The sequence below is a fragment of the Schistocerca piceifrons genome, chromosome X (genome assembly GCF_021461385.2).
Source record: "Schistocerca piceifrons isolate TAMUIC-IGC-003096 chromosome X, iqSchPice1.1, whole genome shotgun sequence".
Lineage (NCBI taxonomy): Eukaryota > Metazoa > Arthropoda > Insecta > Orthoptera > Acrididae > Schistocerca > Schistocerca piceifrons.
In genome coordinates, this window is record NC_060149.1 from 416,017,683 (window position 1) to 416,043,346 (window position 25,664).

The 25,664-nt window shown below is 45.3% G+C and overlaps 1 protein-coding gene across 2 annotated transcripts in view; it reads right to left on the reverse strand.

The window, feature by feature from the left end:
• The window catches only part of LOC124721475 (ATP-binding cassette sub-family C member 4-like), a 275,591-nt gene that overhangs the window by 193,579 nt on the left and 56,348 nt on the right, over positions 1 to 25,664 (reverse strand). For both annotated transcript variants that reach the window (XM_047246470.1, XM_047246469.1), the window contains exons 3-4: positions 12,677 to 12,811; positions 174 to 378 (exon numbers count right to left, since the gene is read on the reverse strand). In XM_047246470.1, coding sequence (XP_047102426.1) covers positions 174 to 378; positions 12,677 to 12,811 — 340 coding nt within the window. The remainder of the gene's footprint in view (positions 1 to 173; positions 379 to 12,676; positions 12,812 to 25,664) is intronic.

Sequence of the window (25,664 nt, forward strand, 5' to 3'; positions counted from 1 at the left end):
CGAGCTCTGATGTCAGCTCGCTTTTTGCTCACTACTCATATTTGTCACTGGGACGAGTCTCAACCACAATATTGCAGATATATCTAAAACTAAATCTAAAGACAAGGATTTCAATAATATCTCCTACAATGAATCCCTTTAGAGTCTAGCAGTTGATGGTGCAAGGAGCTTACCTTGCGGTAGAGCAGGGAGCAGCAGGCAACGCGGATGCGCATGCCGACCAGCTGCGCCAGCATCATGTAGTGGTGGTAGAAGCAATTCTTGACGAAAACGATGATGCATAGCGCCGCTGCATACGCACACGCCTCTCCAGACGTCATGCTGCTGCCCTGCGTGAAGTGTTCCACGATCTGCCCAAGCATGATGGGTTGCGCTACCCTGCACACAACACAAATACGATCTAAATAAAGTTTATTGCTGAACCACGCTATGACACTCTAAGAGCCCAATTACTTATTTTCCTTGCTCATACCGACCCTGTTGAGTTGCATATTACATGACTTACTAACTAGGATTAAATAGTGCGACCCGAGGCCGAAGATGCATTTTTTCCAAGGCCAACTGACGTGGCAAAGTATGGACTGGGTCTGTCAATTGAGAAATTAAAGATGGCCATAGAAAATCTGCATGGTACTGATTACTGAGAGACCCCAAGAGTATCGTTTGGTCGTCCAAGAGTGGACGTATTTTTCTTCCTGCACATTGGTACCTTAAATGCAACTACTGATGCCGAGGATTTCGATTCCTGAGCATGAAATGAAGTTTATGGAGTTGTCAGTAAGAGGAAAGAGAAAGGATAAAATCCAGTAACAATAAAGTGTTCATTCATCTCGCGTAGCACCAAAGGAGAAGAAAATTTAATATCTCAGTTCGACGAACAGATCAATACCATAGTCAAATATCTTCACACCGAAAGACTTGGTGACTAGATGTGGGATTAAACACAAAACAATGTAGAGTGGTCTGCTAATCAGGAACTGCGTGCCACCAAATCTCTCTCGCCTTCTTGATAATCAAATTTAGAAGTTGAAAATTTCCTCCATTAATTGGAATTTTGTACAGTTTCATCAGCAACAGTCGTGAAAGTCGCTGAAATTAAACCTATAATTTAAAATATGCAGTGATTAAGGATACAAACAATGTTTCTGAAAGCTTGAAATACCCCCAGATGGGAAGACATGCGAAAGCTGTATGGTCATTATATGTATATTCCACAATATTTTCGTATCAGTAGTAGCTCCAGAGCAGCCAATCAGTTTTAGGTGCTCCACTCAGCGTTCGTAAGTCATGAATACGACTTAGTGACTAATGAATGCTGAGCACAGCACTGGAATCTGGTCAACTTGCAACTGCTATCAATCAGAAGATGTTCTGTTACTGAAATACACCGATTATTGCTGTGAAAATAGAGTGACTGTACACTGTAACGAAATACATTACAAAAATAATGTATTGATCCATTATCTGCTATGGATGGCTAATTGTACGCAATTGTCTATAACGAACCACGTCCTGACGAGATGGTTACTAAACTGCACTACGTCGAAGAGCTTTCTTGTGAACTTACGAGTATTACCTGTCCAGTACAATTCATATTGTTATTTACTGAAATTTTTTTTTGGTATCCCAAACTGTTCATGACTTATTAAACATTAAATGCTGTAATACACAATAAAAGCTTGATTTTTAATTCTATTAAACAAATTATTTGCCTTCCGTCCTACATGATACGTGTTCTTTCTTGTACACTGACCTAATGAATACTGCTGATACATCCGTGGGAGAATATACTGTCTGGAACAACATGGTGTGGATATAAAGCTACTGGGCGCTGGTTGAGTCTTCAATTAGACACCTCATTGCTCAGGTGCCAGAAATCTACGGGCCACTGAATGTCGATGTGAGGAATATTTTCAGCAACCTGCCTGAATGAAAACGTTTGCTTGGCGAACATTTGGCAGGAGAGAAAGTGGTTCATCACTGTGGCTGACAGAATTTGCCATTAAAGTGTACCAAAGTGAAATTTCACGACTGTGGTCTTGTTTTCGGATGAGTTTGGGCCCCTAAACAAGCTCGAGCATGATAAACTATCACCCTGAATAACGATACACCTTCCTGAAAGCCTGGCAGGTTTGTATTCAGAATGGAACTCAGCTACAGGAACACACTGAACCAGCAGCATCAGCATTGACTGTTCCCAGACATCTTGTGAAAGCCGCCTCTTCGCTCATAGGCGCAAAGTGTATGTTCCATTAATAACGCGACATTGTAGTAGCAGAAGGTACTATGTGAAGAAAATCTGTTGATGGAGGCAGACGGAATGGAGCCGAATTTTACTACGTGTACACGCACGATTACTGTTGAGGTCGACAACCTACTCATTTACACCTGAAACAAACATTTTCTGATGAATGCTTTTCTTTTCTGGGCATCAGTGCTCGTCCTTATTGATGTATCCAGGTCATCTCCTGCAACCACAACTACCTACATAACTGGGATGGTTTGCAAGTTGCCTGTGCTTCGGCTCCGCAGCATACACTCCATTGGGAGACCCGGATATCAACAATTGGCAGACATGGCGTACCAACCATTACAAGCTGGACTGGGTCCAAAAGACGCTAGTCTGTTCCGAAGTGGAATTCCAGCTGACAGCATGGGGACATGGGGCACTGCCTTCGCTATGAGGGGTGCCAGCCTCGAGGCCAGTGGCGAGTGCATCCGGGGCAACAGTGCCGTAATCAGAAGCACTGCTTTGCTTGAGTGAATTACCTGCCATCCAAGCATCGAGTAGATACCCCTCCGCTGGGCATGCGTTTAGGACAGCGTCTGGCTGTTCCCTGCCAGTCGATCCACGGCAAGCAGTCCTGAAGCAGAGTGACTCCCATGACCTATACCATGTCGTTCCGGCAGCAGCCCGATGTGGAGTGTACCGCAGTGCAGCCACCTTGAACAGCCAGCCATTGTCCAGGGAACTTCGCCTCCTTCCACTTGACCTACAGTGGATTTGGTGCTCAAAGACTGGTTTTCTTGTGTTGAACTTACATTCTCAACCGTGTTAAGCAGTAGCCGTTACTACACTCCCAAATGGACTTCGAGTTTGTCACATTTCCTAAATAGGGTCAGTACTAACTGAACGCAAGACTTGTTATCCCTAGTCACTAGTTCAGTGACTCCTGCCATCGTGAGCCCTTCTGTGGAACTTACAATCTTTCAAGTGCTTTCATGGACTGAGACTCAAAAATCGTTATTGTTTATCAGTCATTAAATAGTGGTGAAGTCCAATTGGCACATGTAGTCAGTGCTGAACAAGTTTGTTTGTAGTTTTCCATTTTTGTGTGGAATGAAAGTAAATGCCAATTGCCTACGACCTGTTACAAACGGTTGAATGTGTGCTACCACGTAGGGCACATCAATTTTGCCGACGTGGTGTTCTTTTTAGTTAAATTCAGTTATACGCGTATGTACTACACCCCTAAACCCAGGTAACTTCCAAAATTTGGGTGAACTGGGTTTTACTTTCCGTTACAACTTGTCTGACACTGGTCCAACGGACAAAATCTTCTCCAAGGAGGAGATTTTACTTCAAGTATTTTCTCATGAACGTATTCTACATTGTTTACTTGGACTGTGTTTTTCTTGTGCCTGCAGCTGCACGGAACATACCAACTGCTGACAGTTTAAAGTATTTCATCCCACCAGTGCTGGCGATGAGGGTACAAATTTTCAAGTTTTGTCCCACCAGTCGACGTCTAGTATAGCTGGTTCCCATGTTTCGTCCCTTTTCTCAACGGCGACGATATCAATTGACCTATCGTTTACACTCCCAGCGTTGTCAGTGCATCCATAAACATTGTTCGAAGTCTAGAGCTATTTCGGCGCATAAATTCAAGCGTATAAAGAAACTTTTCCCGTTCCAGCACAGCAACAGAGAAGCAAGATGAGTTGATACAGCTACTACACGACTTACAGCGATTTCAGCTGGAACAGAAAATTCTCCTGCTAAGTGGGGGTCGCCCAGTCGCTGACCTACACTAGGCTCTCCGACAACTTCGGCACCACCAGGAGATCCTGCTGCAGACGTTGGTCCAGGCAGGGATGACACTGCCTCTATCGTTTCGGGACTTGGATGAAGAAAATGGAGCCACGTCATGCCTTTGTCACAAGGTCGGAGCAACACTTCGTGGCCTCCACAGTTTTAAGTGACACACGACAACGAGCTTTTCTCTTAGCCCACTCTGGATTTCACACCTACCAAGTTCTTCACGTGTTAACCGTGGTATAGATCCTCGTACCTTACCTTATCTCCAGTGGAAATCCCAATTCAATGCCTATTAAGCTTTGCGTGACAAATTTTGTGTCCAAGCACACGGTACAATTTCCAACGCATCTTACACGACGCAACTGGACTCCTCGCCAGTCCTCAGTGCTGATACCCACATTAAACACCTAAAGACTTCTTCCACGATGCAGCAGGTCTCCCTGCCAGTCATCAGTGTTCATAGCCACAATAAAAATTCCAAGTCGTCTTCCATGACACAACAGGACTCCATGTTAGTGTTTGGTACTCCTACGCACAATAAAATTTACACGTGGTCTTCCGCAACACAAGACTCCCAGCAGGTCTTGTCTTCTCCCCAAATTTTTACTGCTCACCCACGAGGTCCATTTCTGTGTCGTCAGTCGTCTCTCTCCTTATGCACTAGAAAGCCGCAGTGCTTCAACTACCACGGAGCCAACATACACCCTTCGAGAACAACATGCTTGCCATCATTCATTTCAAGGTGCTTTCATATTACAAGACACGCTCTGGGTAAAAAGAAATTTCAGACTCCCACTGCAAGGAGTTCTTGTGATATTTCTGGCACTCAGTCCTCTTTTGGACCAATTCTTTCATCCATAGGCTGATTCCTTTTCTGTTTTGCTTCCTGTTCCTCATGAACACACATGCACCGTTTCTGCATTCATAACAGCCGATGGTGGCATTTGTCCACTATCCACTGACAATACAGTCAGCTTATCAGTTTCTGTGTTAAGCAGTGTTGTTGCAACACAATCACAAAGGGATGATTCAGTTATGGTACTATTTCCTCCACTCTGCAGGTCTGTTGTTGGGTGGCATGTTCTTTGAGTGTTGTATCGAGACCTTCCACCTCAGCAGCAGTGCAGGACCATGTATGTTCTCTTGCTTCATCACTTGCTACCCACCAGAGAATCCAAAGACATAGTGTCTCCGAATCAGCATCGGGGATGGCTCGTCCTTCTACGGACATCTCTTTGCAGTCTCCAGTTCTGGCTGCCTTCAAAGACTTCCTACGTAAAACGAGGGAACTCTCTGGGCTGGATACCGGCCGCTGTTATGATTCATCGATCAGAGACTCATTAGGGAAGCATCAGGTACTTCGCGCCATGCGCTTGCCTGCAACCACCGCTGTGTGAGGTCATCAGCACCGTCACCAGCCTTTACTGAGCCTAGGCCTCTGCATGAGGGACATGTGTGGACGCGGAAGGGAAGGCGTGCTCTGTTTGTGCAAATCACGTGCCATCGAAGCAATGAGCAGATATCACTTCTCCGGGCATATATTTAGGACGCCATCTGGCCGCTCACCGTCAGTTCAGTTTGCTGAGCCACTAAACGCAGTTACAAAGCAGAACGACCACCATGATCTACACCACACTGTGCCAGCAGCACCTCAATCTGGAGGGTACCGCAGTGCTGCCACTACGCGCAGCCGGCTTTCGCCCAAGGAACTTCAGCTCCTCCTACTTAGCCTTCTATGGATTCATTACTTCGAGACTGGTATCCCTGTGTGGAACTTCGACTGTGAACTGTGTTCAGCTGCTGCCATCACTGTACTGCCCAAAAAGCTTTGAATTTGCCACACTTGCTGAACAGGGCCAGTGCTAACTGCACATAAGACTTATTATGCCTATCGTAAATTAGTGCAGCGACTCTCGTCAGCGTGAGTCCTTCTGAGGAGCTTATAATCATTCAAGTGCTTTCACGGACAGAGACTCAATACTCTTTATTGTTTATCAGCCGTTGATTAGTGTTTAAGTCCAATTGGCCCACTAAGTCAATGCTGAACAAGTTTCTTTGTAGTTTTGCATTTTTACGTGGAATGAAAATAAATACTAGTTGAAACTTCCTGGCAGATTAAAACTGTGTGCCGGACCGAGACTCGAACTCGGGACCTTTGCCTTTCGCGGGCAAGTGCTCTACCAACTGAGCTACCCAAGCACGGCTCACGCCCCGTCCTCACAGCTTTACTTCTGCCAGTACCTCGCCCCCCTACCTTCCAAACTTTACAGAAGCTCTCCTGCGAACCCTGCAGAACTAGCACTCCTGAAAGAAAGGGTTTGCAGGAGAGCTTCTGTAAAGTTTGGAAGGTAGGAGGCGAGGTACTGGCAGAAGTAAAGCTGTGAGGACGAGGCATGATTCGTGCTTGGGTAGCTCAGTTGGTAGAGCACTCGCCCGCAAAAGGCAAAGGTCCCGATTTCGAGACTCGGTCCGGCACGCAGTTTTAATCTAATCTGCCAGGGAGTTTCATATCAGCGCACACTCCGCTGCAGAGTGAAAATCTCATTCTGCAAATACTAGTTGACTATGAACTGGGACTTTCAGTTGCTGTACGTATGTTACCACGTACAACACGTCACTCATAATGGTCAGTTGGTGGATGATCAGCTAAAAAGAGAGAATTTTACTTGAAAAGTGCTGACATGATATTACTTCTGCTGAATATTTCTGATATTCGCTTGGAAGAAGGATCTTAGTTCGGCCAGCGTAACCTGGAACTATCTTCAGCAATGGGAAAATATACCACAGAAACTCACCGATAGTTCGACTGAATCCATGCCCCATAGGGGCAAGATAACGATTGCAGTTCTCGGGAACTGTACACCGCATCAGAGGTCACAAGAAAGTATAGCGTGTTATGTGTAATGTTAGAGCAATTTAAACCCTTATCTTTCCATACTAGATGATATCTCTCCCGAGCTCCTAATAGGTTCAAATGGCTCTGATCACTACGGGACTTAACATATGAGGTCATCAGTCTCCTAGAACTTAGAACTACTTAAACCTAACTAACCTAAGGACATCACACACATCCATGCCCAAGGCAGGATTCGAACCTGCTACCGTAGTGGTCGCGCGGTTCCAGACTGAAGCGCCTAGAACCGCTCGGCCACACCGGCCGGCGTCCCTAATACACTCCTGGAAATTGAAATAAGAACACCGTGAATTCATTGTCCCAGGAAGGGGAAACTTTATTGACACATTCCTGGGGTCAGATACATCACATGATCACACTGACAGAACCACAGGCACATAGACACAGGCAACAGAGCATGCACAATGTCGGCACTAGTACAGTGTATATCCACCTTTCGCAGCAATGCAGGCTGCCATTCTCCCATGGAGACGATCGTAGAGATGCTGGATGTAGTCCTGTGGAACGGCTTGCCATGCCATTTCCACCTGGCGCCTCAGTTGGACCAGCGTTCGTGCTGGACGTGCAGACCGCGTGAGACGACGCTTCATTCAGTCCCAAACATGCTCAATGGGGGACAGATCCGGAAATCTTGCTGGCCAGGGTAGTTGACTTACACCTTTTAGAGCACATTGGATGGCACGGGATACATGCGGACGTGCATTGTCCTGTTGGAACAGCAAGTTCCCTTGCCGGTCTAGGAATGGTAGAACGATGGGTTCGATGACGGTTTGGATGTACCGTGCACTATTCAGTGTCCCCTCGACGATCACCAGTGGTGTACGGCCAGTGTAGGAGATCGCTCCCCACACCATGATGCCGGGTGTTGGCCCTGTGTGCCTCGGTCGTATGCAGTCCTGATTGTGGCGCTCACCTGCACGGCGCCAAACACGCATACGACCATCATTGGCACCAAGGCAGAAGCGACTCTCATCGCTGAAGACGACACGTCTCCATTCGTCCCTCCATTCACGCCTGTCGCGACACCACTGGAGGCGGGCTGCACGATGTTGGGGCGTGAGCGGAAGACGGCCTAACGGTGTGCGGGACCGTAGCCCAGCTTCATGGAGACGGTTGCGAATGGTCCTCGCCGATACCCCAGGAGCAACAGTGTCCCTAATTTGCTGGGAAGTGGCGGTGCAGTCCCCTACGGCACTGCGTAGGATCCTACGGTCTTGGCGAGCATCCGTGCGTCGCTGCGGTCCGGTCCCAGGTCGACGGGCACGTGCACCTTCCGCCGACCACTGGCGACAACATCGATGTACTGTGGAGACCTCACGCCCCACGTGTTGAGCAATTCGGCGGTACGTCCACCCGGCCTCCCGCATGCCCACTATACGCCCTCGCTCAAAGTCCGTCAACTGCACATACGGTTCACGTCCACGCTGTCGCGGCATGCTACCAGTGTTAAAGACTGCGATGGAGCTCCGTATGCCACGGCAAACTGGCTGACACTGACGGCGGCGGTGCACAAATGCTGCGCAGCTAGCGCCATTCGACGGCCAACACTGCGGTTCCTGGTGTGTCCGCTGTGCCGTGCGTGTGATCATTGCTTGTACAGCCCTCTCGCAGTGTCCGGAGCAAGTATGGTGGGTCTGACACACCGGTGTCAATGTGTTCTTTTTTCCATTTCCAGGAGTGTAGTTTTGACCAGAGTATAATTGAAAGAAAGGAAGAAAAAACTGGTATTTTCACTGTCGGCAACTTGAGAAACAGACCATGGTGGTGTAGTCTACATCTACATCTACATCTACATTTATACTCCGCAAGCCACCCAACGGTGTGTGGCGGAGGGCACTTTACGTGCCACTGTCATTACCTCCCTTTCCTGTTCCAGTCGCGTATGGTTCGCGGGAAGAACGACTGTCTGAAAGCCTCCGTGCGCGCTCTAATCTCTCTAATTTTACATTCGTGATCTCCTCGGGAGGTATAAGTAGGGGGAAGCAATATATTCGATACCTCATCCAGAAACGCACCCTCTCGAAACCTGGCGAGCAAGCTACACCGCGATGCAGAGCGCCTCTCTTGCAGAGTCTGCCACTTGAGTTCGTTAAACATCTCCGTAACGCTATCACGGTTACCAAATAACCCTGTGACGAAACGCGCCGCTCTTCTTTGGATCTTCTTTATCTCCTCCGTCAACCCGATCTGGTACGGATCCCACACTGATGAGCAATACTCAAGTATAGGTCGAACGAGTGTTTTGTAAGCCACCTCCTTTGTTGATGGGCTACATTTTCTAAGGACTCTCCCAATGAATCTCAACCTGGTACCCGCCTTACCAACAATTAATTTTATATGATCATTCCACTTCAAATCGTTCCGCACGCATACTCCCAGATATTTTACAGAAGTAACTGCTACCAGTGTTTGTTCCGCTATCATATAATCATACAATAAAGGATCCTTCTTTCTATGTATTCGCAATACATTACATTTGTCTATGTTAAGGGTCAGTTGCCACTCCCTGCACCAAGTGCCTATCCGCTGCAGATCTTCCTGCATTTCGCTACAATTTTCTAATGCTGCAACTTCTCTGTATACTACATCATCATCCGCGGAAAGCCGCATGGGACTTCCGACACTATCTACTAGGTCATTTATATATATAGGTCATTTATATATATATATATATATATATATATAGGTCATTTATATATATATATAGTCCTGGGTTCTTGCGTGTTTAGAGGATAAAAAGAAAATGTTACATAATAGCAATGTTGTATTGGAAAACAGGTATATCAGTAAAAAAAAAAAAAAAAAAAAAAAAAAAAAAAAAAAAAAAAAAAAAACAAAACCTTGGCTATATGTTGTCCCCTCTTCTTTTCGGCCTCTTTTCCCCGCAGTCGAAGGCGTTATATAGGTGCACTAACAAAGTGCACAAAATAGCCAGATGGCAGTGGTTATTCAAAATACGAAAACGTGAATATATTTAGTGTTAGTGAAATCGCTGTGTGGTAAAATTTACCACATATATGTAGAAGAACATGAAGAATGGTCTAAGAAACAAAAATCCTGATCACTGAGGATGATTTAAAAGAAAGCGTAACGCTTTTGGTCTTAATTAGATTTCCTTATAGTCGCAAAAGATTGTATTTAAATATATAACTTGTGAAACTTGGTTATTGCGTACAAACATCCTCTATACTGCAAAGAAATTTCTGAGAAACGAAATTTATGTGATTAAATGCCTAAGAATTTGATTTATAAAAGCATTGAAACAAGAAGTTAACATACATAATTAGCATTAGGGGCTGATTGGTACTGTTCACGCTATAATAACTATGAAAGCTGTCGTTTATTCGTTTCGGGATGCGAGTTATAATGCCTCTTTCTTTCATTTATAGTAGACGTTGAGTGCATCTTTTCACCTCCGCAGCTCAGTGATAGGTAAAGCTGGTTCATTAAACTTGAACAATTTGTTTAGGCAAACTGGGCAGGAGGCATATTTTTGGGGGAAAGTGTTCCTACACTTTCTCAAATAAATAAATAAATAAAATAAAAATAAAAATAAAATAAATAAAAGGTATAGGTGGCTTATCTGACTACTGTGTGAAGGAACCAGGTTCGATTCCAGGTATTTCCAAGAACTTTTCCTTGGTGGGAGAACTGAAACTGCATGCTCTCAGCCCTGTGAGGTTAATTAGGAAGCTAATTGACTGAGAAGTAGCGGCTCCAAGGTCAAGAAAGCCTACAACAATTGGGAGAGTAGTGTGCTTATCCCGTGCCCCTCCATATCGCATCCAAGTGACGCCACTGGTAGAGCATGATTCGGTGGTGGGTTGGTCCCAATTGGTCCATCTGGGCCAGAAGGCGGAACTTTGCTCTTTTCGTGTAACAAGTGGACAAATATTACCAAAAATGAGCTTCCTAACATCGTATCATAACTGTGGATTTCGTGTAGTTGTCCAACAATAATTTTGATAATAATGTATCATTCAACAGATAAATAGCACTATGGGTTTTTTTAGTCTATAATTGACGTAAATATTTGAGTGTCACAGACTAATAGCATGATGGAGTTGTAGGATCTACAATAACTCTTGTGAATATTGCACCATGCAGAAAGTATAGTTCACATGTATCCAAACTTGGAGGATGTGCAGAACAACAAACGTGCGATTGGAGAGAGAGATCACGTACACGTAGGCCGATTAGCATCCTTTCTTAAGTGACCTGATGGGCCAATGTTCGTAATTTCATTTAATGGAGTGTTGTTGAACAATACGGAAATGTGAAAATAAGTCCCAGATTCCCACTAAATGTCGAAGGGTGCGACATCTGCATGTGAGTGAGTTCGACAGAACGGAATGAGCGTTCTCTTGGAAATGACTTTGCCGTACCGTGAGACTTCAATCACACAACGCATGCTGCTACGACTGTGATAACTGTGCGGAAACAGTGGATAGAATAGTGTCTTAGGCAGAAATCAGAGAATTCTGCTGCACACATAAATTGTATAAGAGATTGTGTTGTCCATCTAGATTACTTTTATATCTCATCTCTTGTCAACTCTACCTCGGTTGAATTTACAAGCCTGCCCAACAATTTATGCACTTTGTTGTATATCAGTCAAAATTCGCGTTTAAATTAAAAATTATCTTGTGTGCCTATAATAAATTACGCCTTTCACCACATTTATTTTAGTTTATGTCTCGCCCGACAGTAATGTAAATTGTACTCGAGATCAGAGGTTGCCTAGCACCACATGAATATTAAAATCCGTCCTATTACATTTATCTTTCAGTTTATATGCTTCTCTAATTTCAGTTTTTACTCAAAGTATCTCACTTTTCTGTTTTACCATTTGTGCCTCGTTTGGTACGTTCCCAATTTTTATCTTTGCGTTCGGTGCCGTGCTACTAAACAAGTTTCATTAAATTTTGTTTTCGTGTTTTCACGCATAACTACTTGCCCAATTTGTAAGAATTTCCTAATTTCTTCCAGTGTCTCAGATGACACGAACTTGAAAAACCTAACATTATTTTTGAAGAATATCCGCTATCACTTGTTGTGCAATAGATTTTACTGTCGTCTAGAAAGCTTTCGTACAAAAAAGTGCATATATTTTATGACAGAGTGACAGAGCTGTAAATTTAAGTAAGATAGAATTGCAGAACTGACAAGGGATGAACAAAAAAAGCAGGCTGCAGACTTTGGCTCCTTAGTTGGATACCGCAAAACGCAGTAGGTCTACAAAAAAAAGGGGAAACAAGAAGGAAATTCTAAAAAAAACTGAATTGTCAGACGCTTGAAGATTCATGTCAACTGTCCCGCGAAAGCCTACTTTCAAAGATTCAAGAATATATATTTAGGTACCTACGAATACACTACAGCTCACTGCGTGTCACGCTCATAGGAATCGCGAAAACAAGATTAGACTACTTGGAGCGCAAGCAGTCATTTCCGTAGGGATTTTTACCTCGTTCCATACGGGAATGAAACGGTAAGGAAACTTAATACGTGGTACAATGAGAGGTATCCGCTACTATGCATATCATAAATATTTGCAGAGTATGGACCTAGATTATATAATCTAAATCATTTGTATACTGTTATGTACAAAATGAGTGGAACGAAGCTTATGTCAGTTCAAGTAATCTTCTTGCTGTCAGAATTTCGCAGACATTAGAGTTAAGTTAATAGAGATTAGTGATCGTACAATAGTAGCGACAGCTTACCTGAAGACCAGTTCCTCGATCAGGAGAACAATGCCGCAGCCGAGGTACTGAAGCCAAAAGGTTTTCATTATGGCTAACAGCAGAGACGGTTTTCGCCCTTTAGCTGTTGCTTTCTCCACCTCGGATAGCCAGTTCCTGTAATTAAAATTACACCTCACTTGGCATTTACATAATGTGCCCCCAATCACTCTAGTTGTTAACATAATATTATTCATTATCTGTGTCTAGTTATTTAAAAATGATTTGTGCATGTGTTGATATAAATTTCAATTTCTTTTATGAGAAAGAATAGTTACGACGAAGCAATCATGCTATTTTCAAATAGTACACGCTGTTACTTCAAAATGGCAAACGCTAAACATGCCTGAGACTTCGGCAACATCAGCAGTTTCTGTGGTCAAGTGTCGCACTATTCCAGCGAACCAGACAATTACACCACTATATGTTGTAATAGTTAACAGGATATCTAGGAGAATTTTGGCCCAGATAGCATTTTATCTCAAGATCACTGATGAGATTAGACGGTGTATGATGTTCCACATCCAGAGTCCTCCGCTCCCTCTCCCCCCCCCCCCCCCCTTCCACCTACTGGAAATCACCAGGAATTGATAAAGGTCATCAAGTGGACTACTTATAATCAAGGTTGCGACGTGACTTGATAATGGCCACGTGATATACGAGGGGTGTTAAACAAATAATGCAACACATTTTTTCTGGACCGGTTTCGGGTGAAAAAATGCGGAATTTATTACGGGATATCGTAAAACATTCCCACTTCAGCCACTATAATATCATGAATTTACGATAGGTGGCGCCGCTATACGTAGCATTCGGAATGGAACCTGCAACGAAGGTGAGTTCCAAGCTGAGACCTGTCGTTGAGTTCCTTTTCTGGGAAAATCACAGCATCGCAGATAGTCATAGTCACGTGGGAAATGTCCGCGGAGACCTGGCAGTGAACAAAAGTACAACGACTCGTTGGGTGAGGCATCAGTCATCATTGCAGGGTCGCGCAAAAATGTCCAATCTTCCGAGTGCCGGCTGCCGCACACACCTGTTACTCCTGCAGTATAGGAACAGGCGGACACTCTCATTCGAGGTGATACCTCGCTGCACAACTGGATGTCTCTGTTGGTAGTGCTGACACACCAGCTGGGGTACTCAAAAGTGTGTGCCCGCAGGGTTCCTGATCGCCTAACAGAAGACCGTAAAGAGAAACGAATGACCAGCTGTGTGGAAATGCTTGCGCGTTACGAGACTGAACATGACTTTTTTTTTGCCATCGCCACAAGCGACATTGGTTGATCACTTCGAAATGGAAACAAAAGAGCAATCCATGGAGTGGAATCACACCCCCACTTCTTCTCTGAAAAAAAAGAAAGGTTGAAAGCCCGCACCCTCAGCCGGCAAAGTCATGGCGACAGTCTTCTGGGACTATGAAGGGTAGTTTGTTTAATATTCTCCCTCATGGCGCAACGATCAACTCTGAGGCGTGTTGTGCTACCCTCAGGGGATTGAAAAGACCGACTTCAGCGTGTTCATCACCACAACAATGCAAGCGTGCTTCTCCTTCTCCAAGACAACGCAAGGCCTCAAAAAAATCTACGCACTCGAGAGGAGAACACCAAACTTCATTGGACTGTTTTTCCTCATGCGCCTTTCAGCCCTGATCTCGCACCTACAGACTTCCATCTGTTTACAAAAAATGTTCAAATGTTTGTGAATTCCTATGGGACCAAGCTGCTGAGGTCATCGGTCCCTAGTCTTACACACTACTAAAACTGACTTATGCTAAGAACGACACATACAGCCTTGCCCGAGCGACGACTCGAACCTCCGGCGGCAGCGGCAGGGGCAGCACAGTCCGTGACATGACGTCTCAAACCGCGCGGACACTCCGCGTGACCCATCCGTCTACTTCAATGAAGTATGCACTCTGGAGGAAGCAGTACATGGATGATGGGGAGGTTATTGATTCAGCAAGGCGTTGGCTCCGAAGTCTACCAGTCGCGTGGTCCCATGCGAGGATATAGGCACTCCCAGTAAGGTGGAATTAGGCTGTCGGATTGAACGCATATTATGTAGGAAAACAAGGTTTTGTAATCGAAAGGTACGCCCCCTTAGTCGAGTGGTCAACACGTCAGACTGGCACGCAGCGGCCCCAGCTCCTATTCCAGGTGGGATCGGAGATTTTCTCCGCTCAGAGACTGGGTGTAGTGTTGTTCTCGTCACAATTTCATCGTCATCGACACACAAATTGTTCAATGTAGTCTCAACTGGAGACTCCCAGCCATCAGTGGCATACGCTCATTTTATTTCGTAGCCAAAAGAGTGGGGAATAATATGGAGTATTGGAATCCTTAATGAAACCAACCTGCTTTCAGAAAAAAATGTGTTTCATTACTTATTGAATGCCCCTCGTAAAAACTGTGGGAAACCCCTCGTATCTTCCTATTTGTCTCAGCCAACGGGAGCAAATAAAATGGCGGAAAGCCCCTAGAACAATAAGATTCGAGCTCCTCCTCCGACACCCTCCCTTTCATCCTTTACAACTAGCTCAAATATGTAAGCCTCTTGATTCAAGGTATGAGCATCATGGGGAAGAGGTTCAGGTTTGTTGTCAACAGTAATATTTTCTCGCTATAGTTCAGCTGCATGACCCTAGTCAATTGTACTCTGTAGTGAAAAGATTTGGTTATTTTGTAAATAATAACGGCGATATGGAAATAACTTATAATTTACTGACGTAATTTGTTCATTTTTCAACAGTTTTTTGTATATTTACTAACAATAATATTTTCTTTGTTTATGTCTTATTTACAAAATATTTACAAGGTTATTTTGCAATAAATTATTTTTTCTTGTAATTTAAAAAATTGCGTAGACATACAAACAGAAATTTTTCTTGAAAATTAGTACTATCAGGTACAGAGATACTACTTTCACTAAAACTAGCAAAAACTAAGAAGAGCCTGTACACTGCGTTTCCCATACAATTTTTACTTTATGAATTGTTTCAATATACAGGGTGTTCCAAAACTCTGATAACATTTGAAGACGCTGTAATTCACAGAGTAAAGTGGGTAGAGAGGTAAAAATTGACGCATATGCGTGAAATGATATAGGGTTCTACTGAAACCAACAACAAATGCAAAAATTGGCCATCAGCCGGTGCTGGACAGCAATACGTCAGTGACGCCGCTTGTGAATCGTGTATAAAACGAGCTGTAGTGAGAGACGGATCAGATCATCCATAGCCCGGCTGATAAACATCTGTCGGAAGGTACGACTTTTATGCAGGATGAAGCTCCACACAATATCGTTACACATGTGGTAGATCTCTTGCACACATCGCTTGGTGACTATCGCTTGCTGAGCCGCTTCGTCTGTCATGTATGTCCTTCAAGGTCCTGTGACCTCAATCCGTGTGAATATTGGTTGTGAGGTTACCTGAAGTAGTAAGTTCACCCCGATAGTCCGACCTGATTAGGAATGCAAAAATACAACACCCGAAGACAGTTTCTCTACATGCCTACTGACTATTATACACTGCTATTCACAACGTTGTCCCTCGACTACAGGTATTGTTGACGAATAATTGCCATGTTGAGCATTTGCTACAAAGAACATCGTCTTTGCTAAAAACAGCTGTTACGCTAGTTATTGCTTTTACATCATATGCAGCGCTATCTGTTGGTAATCTTGTGCACTTTTCTTTTCGTTTCAATAAAACCTCATGTCAATTCAGTCAGGAGTGTCAATTTTTGCGTCTCTTCCTTTATGCTAGGTTACAAGTGCTACTTTCAGATGAAAAGGTTGACACAGGAGAGGAAGTCGTGGCGGGCTGTGTCAAACAAGTCAGAAGACTGAAAAAAAAGCTACATGCTGAAATATTCAATTCTCAAATGTTAACGGATCTTTGGGTCACCCTCTATACAGTATTTACATTTATTTCAATATTTACAGTATTTACATTTAATGAATGATTTTTTTTCTAGTTAAATTTCTTTGCTGTATGCAATGTGTATACATGGGAAATGGGGACTGACAACATCAGATGAAGATAAACCACACACATACACAAATATATAAGCAATATTTACAAGCACATATAGTATGCAGTTGTGTACATGGTACACAATATATAGTATATGCACCCACAGTGTGCAATCAGGCATTCTCTCTTTCTCTTTCTCTCTCTCTCTCTCTCTCTCTCTCTCTCAATCACACACACACACACACACACACACACACACACACACACACACATATACACACAACTATGACAAGCGGTTCATCCAACTATCCCGCTACATTCGCACATACACGTCAACTGTTTACAAATAAACACATAGCCACGTTCTTAGTGACTCCATTGAATAGTGTGAGCATGATAGGGTGCCTATCCCATCCCCACAGATGAACTATTTGTTGTGATGACTGGACAGCGTTACTTGCTGCTGCAGTGCAGTATGTACCCCGTGACTTTTTGATCGAAAGATTACCTGGCGTACCATACGTTGAGCTGCGCCAACGTCCTTCTGGAGGCACCTCTTGTCACCTACGATTGTGAGAAACTTTGAGGCCGCATTATACACGCCTTTAGCCCACCTCTGGGTGGCACCTTCTCGTGTACGGTATGTTTACATCTTTGATCTAAGTTCCATAAACTCCACAATTGTACGGAACCGCGCTGCTGCTACGGTCGCAGGGTCGAATCCTGCGTCGGGCATGGAAGTGTGTGATGTCCTTAGGTTAGTTAGGTTTAAGTAATTCTAAGTCTAGGGGACTCATGACCTCAGATGTTAAGTCTCATAGTGCTTAGAGCCATTTTGAACTCCACAATCCGCCACCCGTTCGCCCCATCAGTAACATTCCTGTTTTAAGGTATTATTTCAAAAGGATTATCGGACGCATATCTAGACATGTCGGATGTTTCGGAATTGTCCCTAATTACTTCATATGGATTGCAGCCTTTCATGTACGTAAGAAGCGGGGGTCACTACGCTTTCAGCTACTATGTAGTATCAAACCACGAATTCTGCATGGAAGGAGACTAACAAGGCAACAGCAGTGTGATTGTGGATAAGCATACGAGAGTTAGGATTAACTGTTTATTGTTGACGATATCCAGTTGTAGAGTAAAGATACATAAGAAATTTTTTATGCCAGATAAAAAGCACAGGCGTAAACAGAATTATCGGTAACCGCCTTATATGTGTGTGTGTGAAATATTATGGGACTTAATTGCTAAGGTCATCAGCCCCTAAGCTTACACACCACTTAACCTAAATTATCCTAAGGACAAACATACACACCGATGCCCGAGGGAGGACTCCAACCTCCGCCGGGACCAGCCACACAGTAACCGCCTTATACATTATAAAGTGTCCAGACATGCGACTACTAGAAACTCTTACCTCTTTCTTGGTTAAAGAACATGCTATTACCAGACTGGAGGCTGCAATATACAACTGCAGAATGGATCGTTTATTTGACCCGGTGCAAGAGATTTTAAGCTCCACTGTACTGTGTGCAAATCGTTACCATGTGGTGTTAATTAACGATTACCTTACAGAACACCTGCTGTGTGGTGTTCAACAACTTTCTACTGTTTGTCTAGTGCAGTAATAAAATACTCAAAATTTGACTGGTGTACAAGTCAGTCTTTCAGGCACTCAAGACCAAGAAAAGAATATAAGCTATGTTCTGTCTGCATACAATTTTAATTATCTACCTGTAAACTACGTGGAGGTTCTTAACAGTGACACCAACAACGACGACATAAATCGTACGCAAAAGTGTTATAATAAAGCAGGAGAAACATCCTTTTCTCAATCTAGGACACTGTTCTCCACAATGCAATCAAATATAGATACTACCGAATTAAGCCTGGTCTCCACAAACAATATTATTCCACTAGTCTTATAAAAAAAAGAACCAATGTCTCAGACAGAGTTAAACCATTCCCTATTAAAGAAATTTCTCCTGTAAGTACAGTCAATGTGTTATGCCTATGAAAAGGAAAACTATTATAAGAGGACATCGAAGTCAAGAAATGAAAACTAGAGTAAATGACGAAGATAAAAGAACAATATAAACTGAAATTGGTTAAGGAAGAAGCTATTGAAAATGTGAAAGCAAGGTTTACATATTGTTTTAAACGCAGTGTATGGAGAAATGTGGCTACAACTGGAACATATGAAATATCCACATTTACAGTAAACAGGAATGGAAAGCACTGGCCAAAATCAATAGAATCGAGAACGGTTACTATATGAGAGGGTACACTTTTTTTTTTTTTTTTTTTTTTTTTGCAAACCTCCATTTCCATTTGGACAGTCTTAAACACAATAGTTTTATTGTACCTAAATGTGGCGAACTGGACACTGTTCACCTAACAACAGAACAGCTGTTTGCAGATTTTAAAACTGGCGAAATAACTACGTTTAATAGGCACTCGTTTGCAAATGTTGTAAACTTTAAGTTCTATAGTGAAATTCCTCTTACACCCAGGAATCTATGGAATGTTTTAACAATAGTGTCATGGAGGAAATAAGAGGCAAAATTAAAATTCCCAGATGCTCTCATCTAGAATAGCTACAAGAAGGAACAGAGCTAACTATTAAATACATAAGACACGTGTTTTACAGGAAGAAAATTAGATATGTATTAGAATTCGAGAAAATACTTTCCTTGTATTTGTCAAATTACTGGCTGGAGAAGGAGCTAGATGATTCAGATGTGGTTTTAAGTTCTAAATTAGAATTAAGAGAGATTTCACTAAAGCTGCACCAAACAGAAGTCAAGAAAGAGTTATATTCTGTGTTTAAATGTACATATAGAATTAATAAAGGAGTTGAAACTTCCTGACAGATTAAAACTGTGTGCCGGATCGAGACCCAAAATCGGGATCTTTGCCTTTCGCGGGCAAGTGCTCTACCATCTGAGCTACCCAAACACGACTCAGGCCCGTCCTCACTGCTTCATTTCTGCCAGTACCTCGTCTCCTACCTCCCAAATTTTACAGAAGCTCTCTTGCGAAGCTTGCAGAACTAGCACTCCTCAAAGAAAGGATATTGTGGAGACATGGCTTAGCCACAGCCTGGCGGATGTTTCCAGAATAAGATTTTTACTCTGCAGCGGAGGAGAGCTTCTGTATAGATTGGAAGGTAGGAGACGAGGTACTGGCAGTAGTGAAGCTGTGAGGAGGTGACGTTAGTCGTGCTTGGGTAGCTCAGATGGTAGAGCACTTGCACTGCGAAAAACAAAGATCCCGAGTTCGAGTCTCGGTCCGGCAGGCAGTTTTAATCTGCCAGGAAGTTTCAAATCAGCGCACACTCCGCTGCAGAGTGAAAAACTCATTCTGGAAACACCCCCCAGGCTGTGGCTAAGCCATGTCTCCGCAATATCCCTTCTTTCAGGAGTGCTAGTTCTGCAAGGTTCGTAGGAGAGCTTCTGTACAGTTTGGAAGGTAGGAGACGAGGTACTGGCAGTAGTGAAGCTGTGAGGAGAGGGCGTGAGTCGTGCTTGGGTAGCTTAGACCAGTCAGCCTTCGGCGGCGCAGCGGATCGGACGGTGTTTACGTCCATGCCGCAAGTCTGCGCGAGAGGTGTTTACGTTACGTGTGTAGCGTTGTGTCGCGGTATACATAGAACGAATCATGGCCTTGTCGTTCCGCAGATCGACACAGAAATTTAGTTTTGTTAACAAATATGCTCGACCGAAGGCTTACGAGATCTAACGTTATTTACGGGACGAGGTGAAAATCTAACCTGACGTTCTAGTTGGAATACACTTACCTATAGTCAGCAGCGTGGTCTATATCAAGCTCATAAATGAAGCGGCATGTGACGAACTACTACTTCGACACCGACAAGGACTTCGTTTCTGTCATTCGGACGGGAATGTTGGAGCGGTAACAGTTGAACACGCCGGCATGGGACTCCGAACGATCCGCGTCTTTGAGCTTCCATTCGAAGTGCCAGAAGAATTGGTGACAGACGCCCTGCGTCCTTACGGAACGGTCCTTTCCCACGTGGCTGAAAAATGGGCGAGTTTCAAGACTTATCCTGTCCTCAATGGCGTCAGACAAATACGGATCGAACTCCGAAAACACGTCCCATCATACTTGTACATCGCCGGTTGTAGGGCGATTGTCATTTACGACGGACAACCAAGGAAGTGCTCTGGGTGTGGGAAGGAGGGACACATACGTTCTGAGTGTGCTCAACGAAGCTTATTACAGCTGCCACGGGATGATCCACCCCTCACGCCGCATCCGACTGTACTCCCCATGACTTACGTCGCCGCATTACGCGATGACGTTGGCCGCGTGACAGACGCGTACCAGAACACACAGACAGCGGCGGATCGTGGCGAGCCACAGAAAGACGACGTTGCGCTGGACCGCCTGCAGCAGTCACAGGACGCCCTCTCTTCGGTTCCGCTTGCGGCCCCTTCAGATAAGGCACTTGGAGACGTCGATAATACGACGGCACACGACTCTGACGTCCCCCACGAACAACTGGAGACCATGCTGACCTCTGATTCCGAGGCCCGGCAACGTAAACAGCGATCACCAAAACGCTGGAAGAAGCGCCGCCTCACGGTGGAGAACGACCACTCTGATCTAGCAAACACTTCTGAGACGTTTATGGGTACAGAACAGACGACCATGGATACAGAAGAACTGCCTAGCGTGGATGCAACGGTGGCCAGCGGGACGACGGCACGATCTACCGCTGACGATGCTCCAGACACAGCGAAGGAGCTCGATAGACGGCAACAGGCTACTGAGGAGGCTACGGCGCCTGCGCCGCACGACAACGATGGGACACTCGGGGACTAGTCAGAAGACCCACCCTCGTGGGGAACAGATGATGCCGGAGGAACTGCTCCCACGCTCTCTCTCGGTGTAAGACCGGCAGTCTGCACGGAATAACAGCAGACCATATGAGGGGACGGTTGGGGACGTTAGTCCGACAGCAGCCCACGTACGGTAAAATTAGCGACCGTACGGTACCCTATCTACGTTGACCGCCATGCAACAAGCTTATCGGATAGGGTCTGTTAACATCAATAGCATTGGGACTCCGGTAAAAATCAAGATGCTCAGTGACATGATAAATGGTTCAAATGGCTCTGAGCACTATGGGACTTAACTGCTGAGGTCATCAGTCCCATAGAACTTGGAACTACTTAAACCTAACTCACCTAAGGACATCACACACATCCATGCCCGAGGCAGGATTCGAACCTGCGACCGTAGCGATAGCGCGGTTCCAGACTGTAGCGCCTAGAACCGCTCGGCCACTCCGGCCGGCCGACATGATAAAGGCTGCGGATTTAGACATAGCACTATTACAAGAAGTTCGGGTCCTTCCCCCTCGGACTTTTACGGTTGCGACATTTGCTGCTCCCCGTGTGACGAGAGAGGCGTTGGCACAGCTATACTATTAAAGGAAGGGATACATGCAGACGAAGTAGAGTATTTGCCTTCTGCCCGTGGTACGGCCGTGACCATAGGTGGAATACGTTTGATCAACATATACGCACCGTCAGGCTCGTATAAGAGAAGGGACAGAGCAGATTTTTACGCCCATGAGGTTACATCGTTGTTCCAGGGACGATACGACGGTTGCATAATCGGCGGAGATTTTAATTGTGTGCTCGACAGAAAGGACCAACAACCTAACTATACTACTAGCCAAGAACTTAGGGAGCTGGTCAACGGGATGGAATTAGTCGATACATGGGACCTGAAGTATCGCAACCAACTTGGATATACTTTTTTACTAGCCACTCCGCGGGCCGTTTGGATCGGGTCTACGTTTCAAGGGCGTTAGCAATATCGACGGTGGACGCAGAAATATGGCTTACAGCGTTTACAGACCACGAGGCATATATTTGTACGGTTAACCTTGATAGACAGCAGGTATGGAGACGGAGGGGTACTTGGAAGATGAGCGTCTCCCACCTGCGAGACACAGAATGCCGACGCGTGGTGGAGGACGCCTGGCATGGCTGCCTCCGTCGACAAAATTCTTTCGGTTCTGTCCTGCAGTGGTGGATCGAGTGCGCGAAGCCAGCTTTACGGAGGACGTTAATAGGTTACGGGAAGGAGGTTTCTCAATGGCAGCGCACGACCACTGAGTTTTACTTTACAGCTCTCCGGGAACTGTTAGCTCAGCCACCTACACCAGAACGCCAGACGGCCGTCCACCGAGTTAAGGCGAAGCTGGTACAACTTGCGACGCAGAGGATGGCAGGTACGATGATACGCGCGAGGTCGCAGGACTTCCTGCCTAACGATGTTCCCTACATGTATTATGTGATAAAGGAAAGACGAAGAAGACGCAGGAATGTAATGCATGAGATCGATCTCGGCGATGGCCGTCGTTTTACAACACAAAGGGGCATAGCACAGGCTTTCACGGATCATTTTAGCAGATTCTATGCGAGCGACGGGGAGGGTCAGAGGGAGCTGGGGAACGTCCTGGAAGAGATCGCAGACGCGACGAGTGTGAACGGGAAAGTGGACGGGTTATCTGAAATTACGTGTGAAGAGCTGGAGGAAGCGATTACACGAGGTGCCTGCAACAAGTCCCCAGGTCCAGACGGATTCCCGTTGGAATTTTACCGTGCCTTTGTGACCATTATGACACCGATGTGGCTATGTATGTTTAATGAGCTTCTGCGGCAAGAAGTACCGGTTCACATTCAATTCACGAAAGGGCTCATGATACCGATACCGAAGCCCCGTGGTGGCAAACGGCCTTGTGATTATCGCCCCTTGACCCTCCTTAATAGTGACGGCATCAGAAATATCCACACAGCCTTGGGAGACTATCGTGACGTCGTCGCCCTCGCGGCTGCATGCCGCCTCCGGGGGGCGATGGTTGCAGTAGATTTCGATCATGCTTTTGATCGCGTGGATCATGTGTACCTGGCGGCGGTGATGAACAGGATGGGTGTCTCGCCAGTATTGACCGATGCTGTGATGCGGCTGTTGCACGGCGCCAGATCAGCGATGGTGGTTAACGGAGGGAGAACTGAGTATTTTAAGATCTTAAGATCAGTGAGACAGGGTTGCCCCTTGTCGATCCTCCTTTATGCGATCGCCTTAGAACCGTGCCTCGCAGGCCATCGCCGCCGTCTTACCGGGATCTCCCTACGGCATTTATCATTCAAATGCACAGCATACGCGGATGACATTGTGTTCCTCGTACGGAATGAGGGGGAGACTCAAACAGCACTGGATTGGCTACAGACGTATGGGATGGCAGCTGGAAGTGTGGTCAACTACCAAAAATCACAATTCATGCATGTGGGGCGTGGACTAGAACGGAAGGACCCTTACCTGCGGTGGAAACCCTCCGCTGTTTGGGTATCACCTTTCATAAAGAGACAGCGAGAACGTCTGCGGACAACTACCGAAGACTGTTACTCAGAGTCCGCACGGCAGTACGACTAAATGCCCTACGGTCGATGAATATGCTGCAGCGAGTGTTACTCGTCAACCTTCATCTCGCGCCCATGATGTGCCATCTGACACACCTTCTCCCCTTGACGCGCACGATGGCTATGAGGATTCAGGCGGCTTTTGGGTACTATGTGTGCCTGTGACAACTCTTTAAGGTACAGTACAACACGCTTACCCTCCCAGCGCGAGAGGGGGGCGTTGGTTTAGTGAACGTGCACGAGAAGGCGCGTGCCATGTATATTAATACTATGCTCAAACGGTGACGCAACAGGAATCACTCTCTTACGGGGACGATCACCGCAGAACTGGTACCAACATCGCATCTTCCTCCAGTCAGTGTCGGCCATATATCGCCCCCTTTAACGCATGTGCGCACGTTCATCGTGGAGCACAGTTACGTTCGAGAGCGTTTACCGACGACCCGACATTCGACAGCGAAGGACGTGTACCACCTGCTTCTTCGACAGATCGCCCGGAATAGGGTGGAACGGAAACGTCCAGCTGTTAATTGGCACGTGGTGTCGCGCACGGTCCACCATCCCCACCTACCTACAACAGTCAGATCAACATGGTACACTGTCGTCAACCGAAAATACCCTACAAATGATAAAAAGTACGCAATACATTTGGCGGATTCGCCCTTGTGTCAGCAATGCGGCGTGCTGGATACGGACGACCATTGGCTGGTCTGCGGCGAGGCATTGGCTGTCTGGACTCTCGCAAGAAAGATAATAGCGTTCATGCGGCGCACTATCTATACAGCGGTCTGTTCTGACATAGTATTTTTTCCAGAGGAAACGTATTTTCCGCGTCATAAGACGAACGCAGTGGCATGGATCACAGGTATGACGGTCCATTACATCTATAGAGACACACGTACGAACTTACTGAACGTCCTGGATTACTGGCAATACTTGCAAGATGGACACACAAAACTATTACGGCTACAAAAGTACAAGGATTGGTATGCCAATTTCCTAGTAACGGTTTTTGCAGACCCATCATATACTTGGGGTGTGCCGGGTGCGCAAAGATGAGCGGCGGTTCTTTCGTTGTGAAACCGACCAAGTAAAGTGATCGACTAAGAACACTATGCGAGTATGCGACCTACGAAAAACTCACGCTTGCACAGTTAGAAAATGGATGTACTTCAAATTTTGTTTTCATATCTATAAATACTTTTGTTTAGGGTGCCGGAGGTGACCCCATTTTGATTTTGTTGTTATTTCATGCTGCGTGGTAGGACGGCAGCGAGGTTCCATCCAGGACAGTTATCATGTGTCAGGGCGCACTATGTTTGTTTTGTGAATAATAAAGGTTTCTGTTTCTCCTACCTTCCTTAATATAAAAATAAATAAATAAATAAAAACCCCTCACTCCCGACAAAAAAAAAGTTGGTAGAGCACTTGCCCCCCCCCCCCCCGAAAAAAAAGATTAAGGCGCTGAAAAAAAGGACATGGTAGATCACTTGCCCGTGAAGGGCAAAGATCCCGAGTTCGAGTC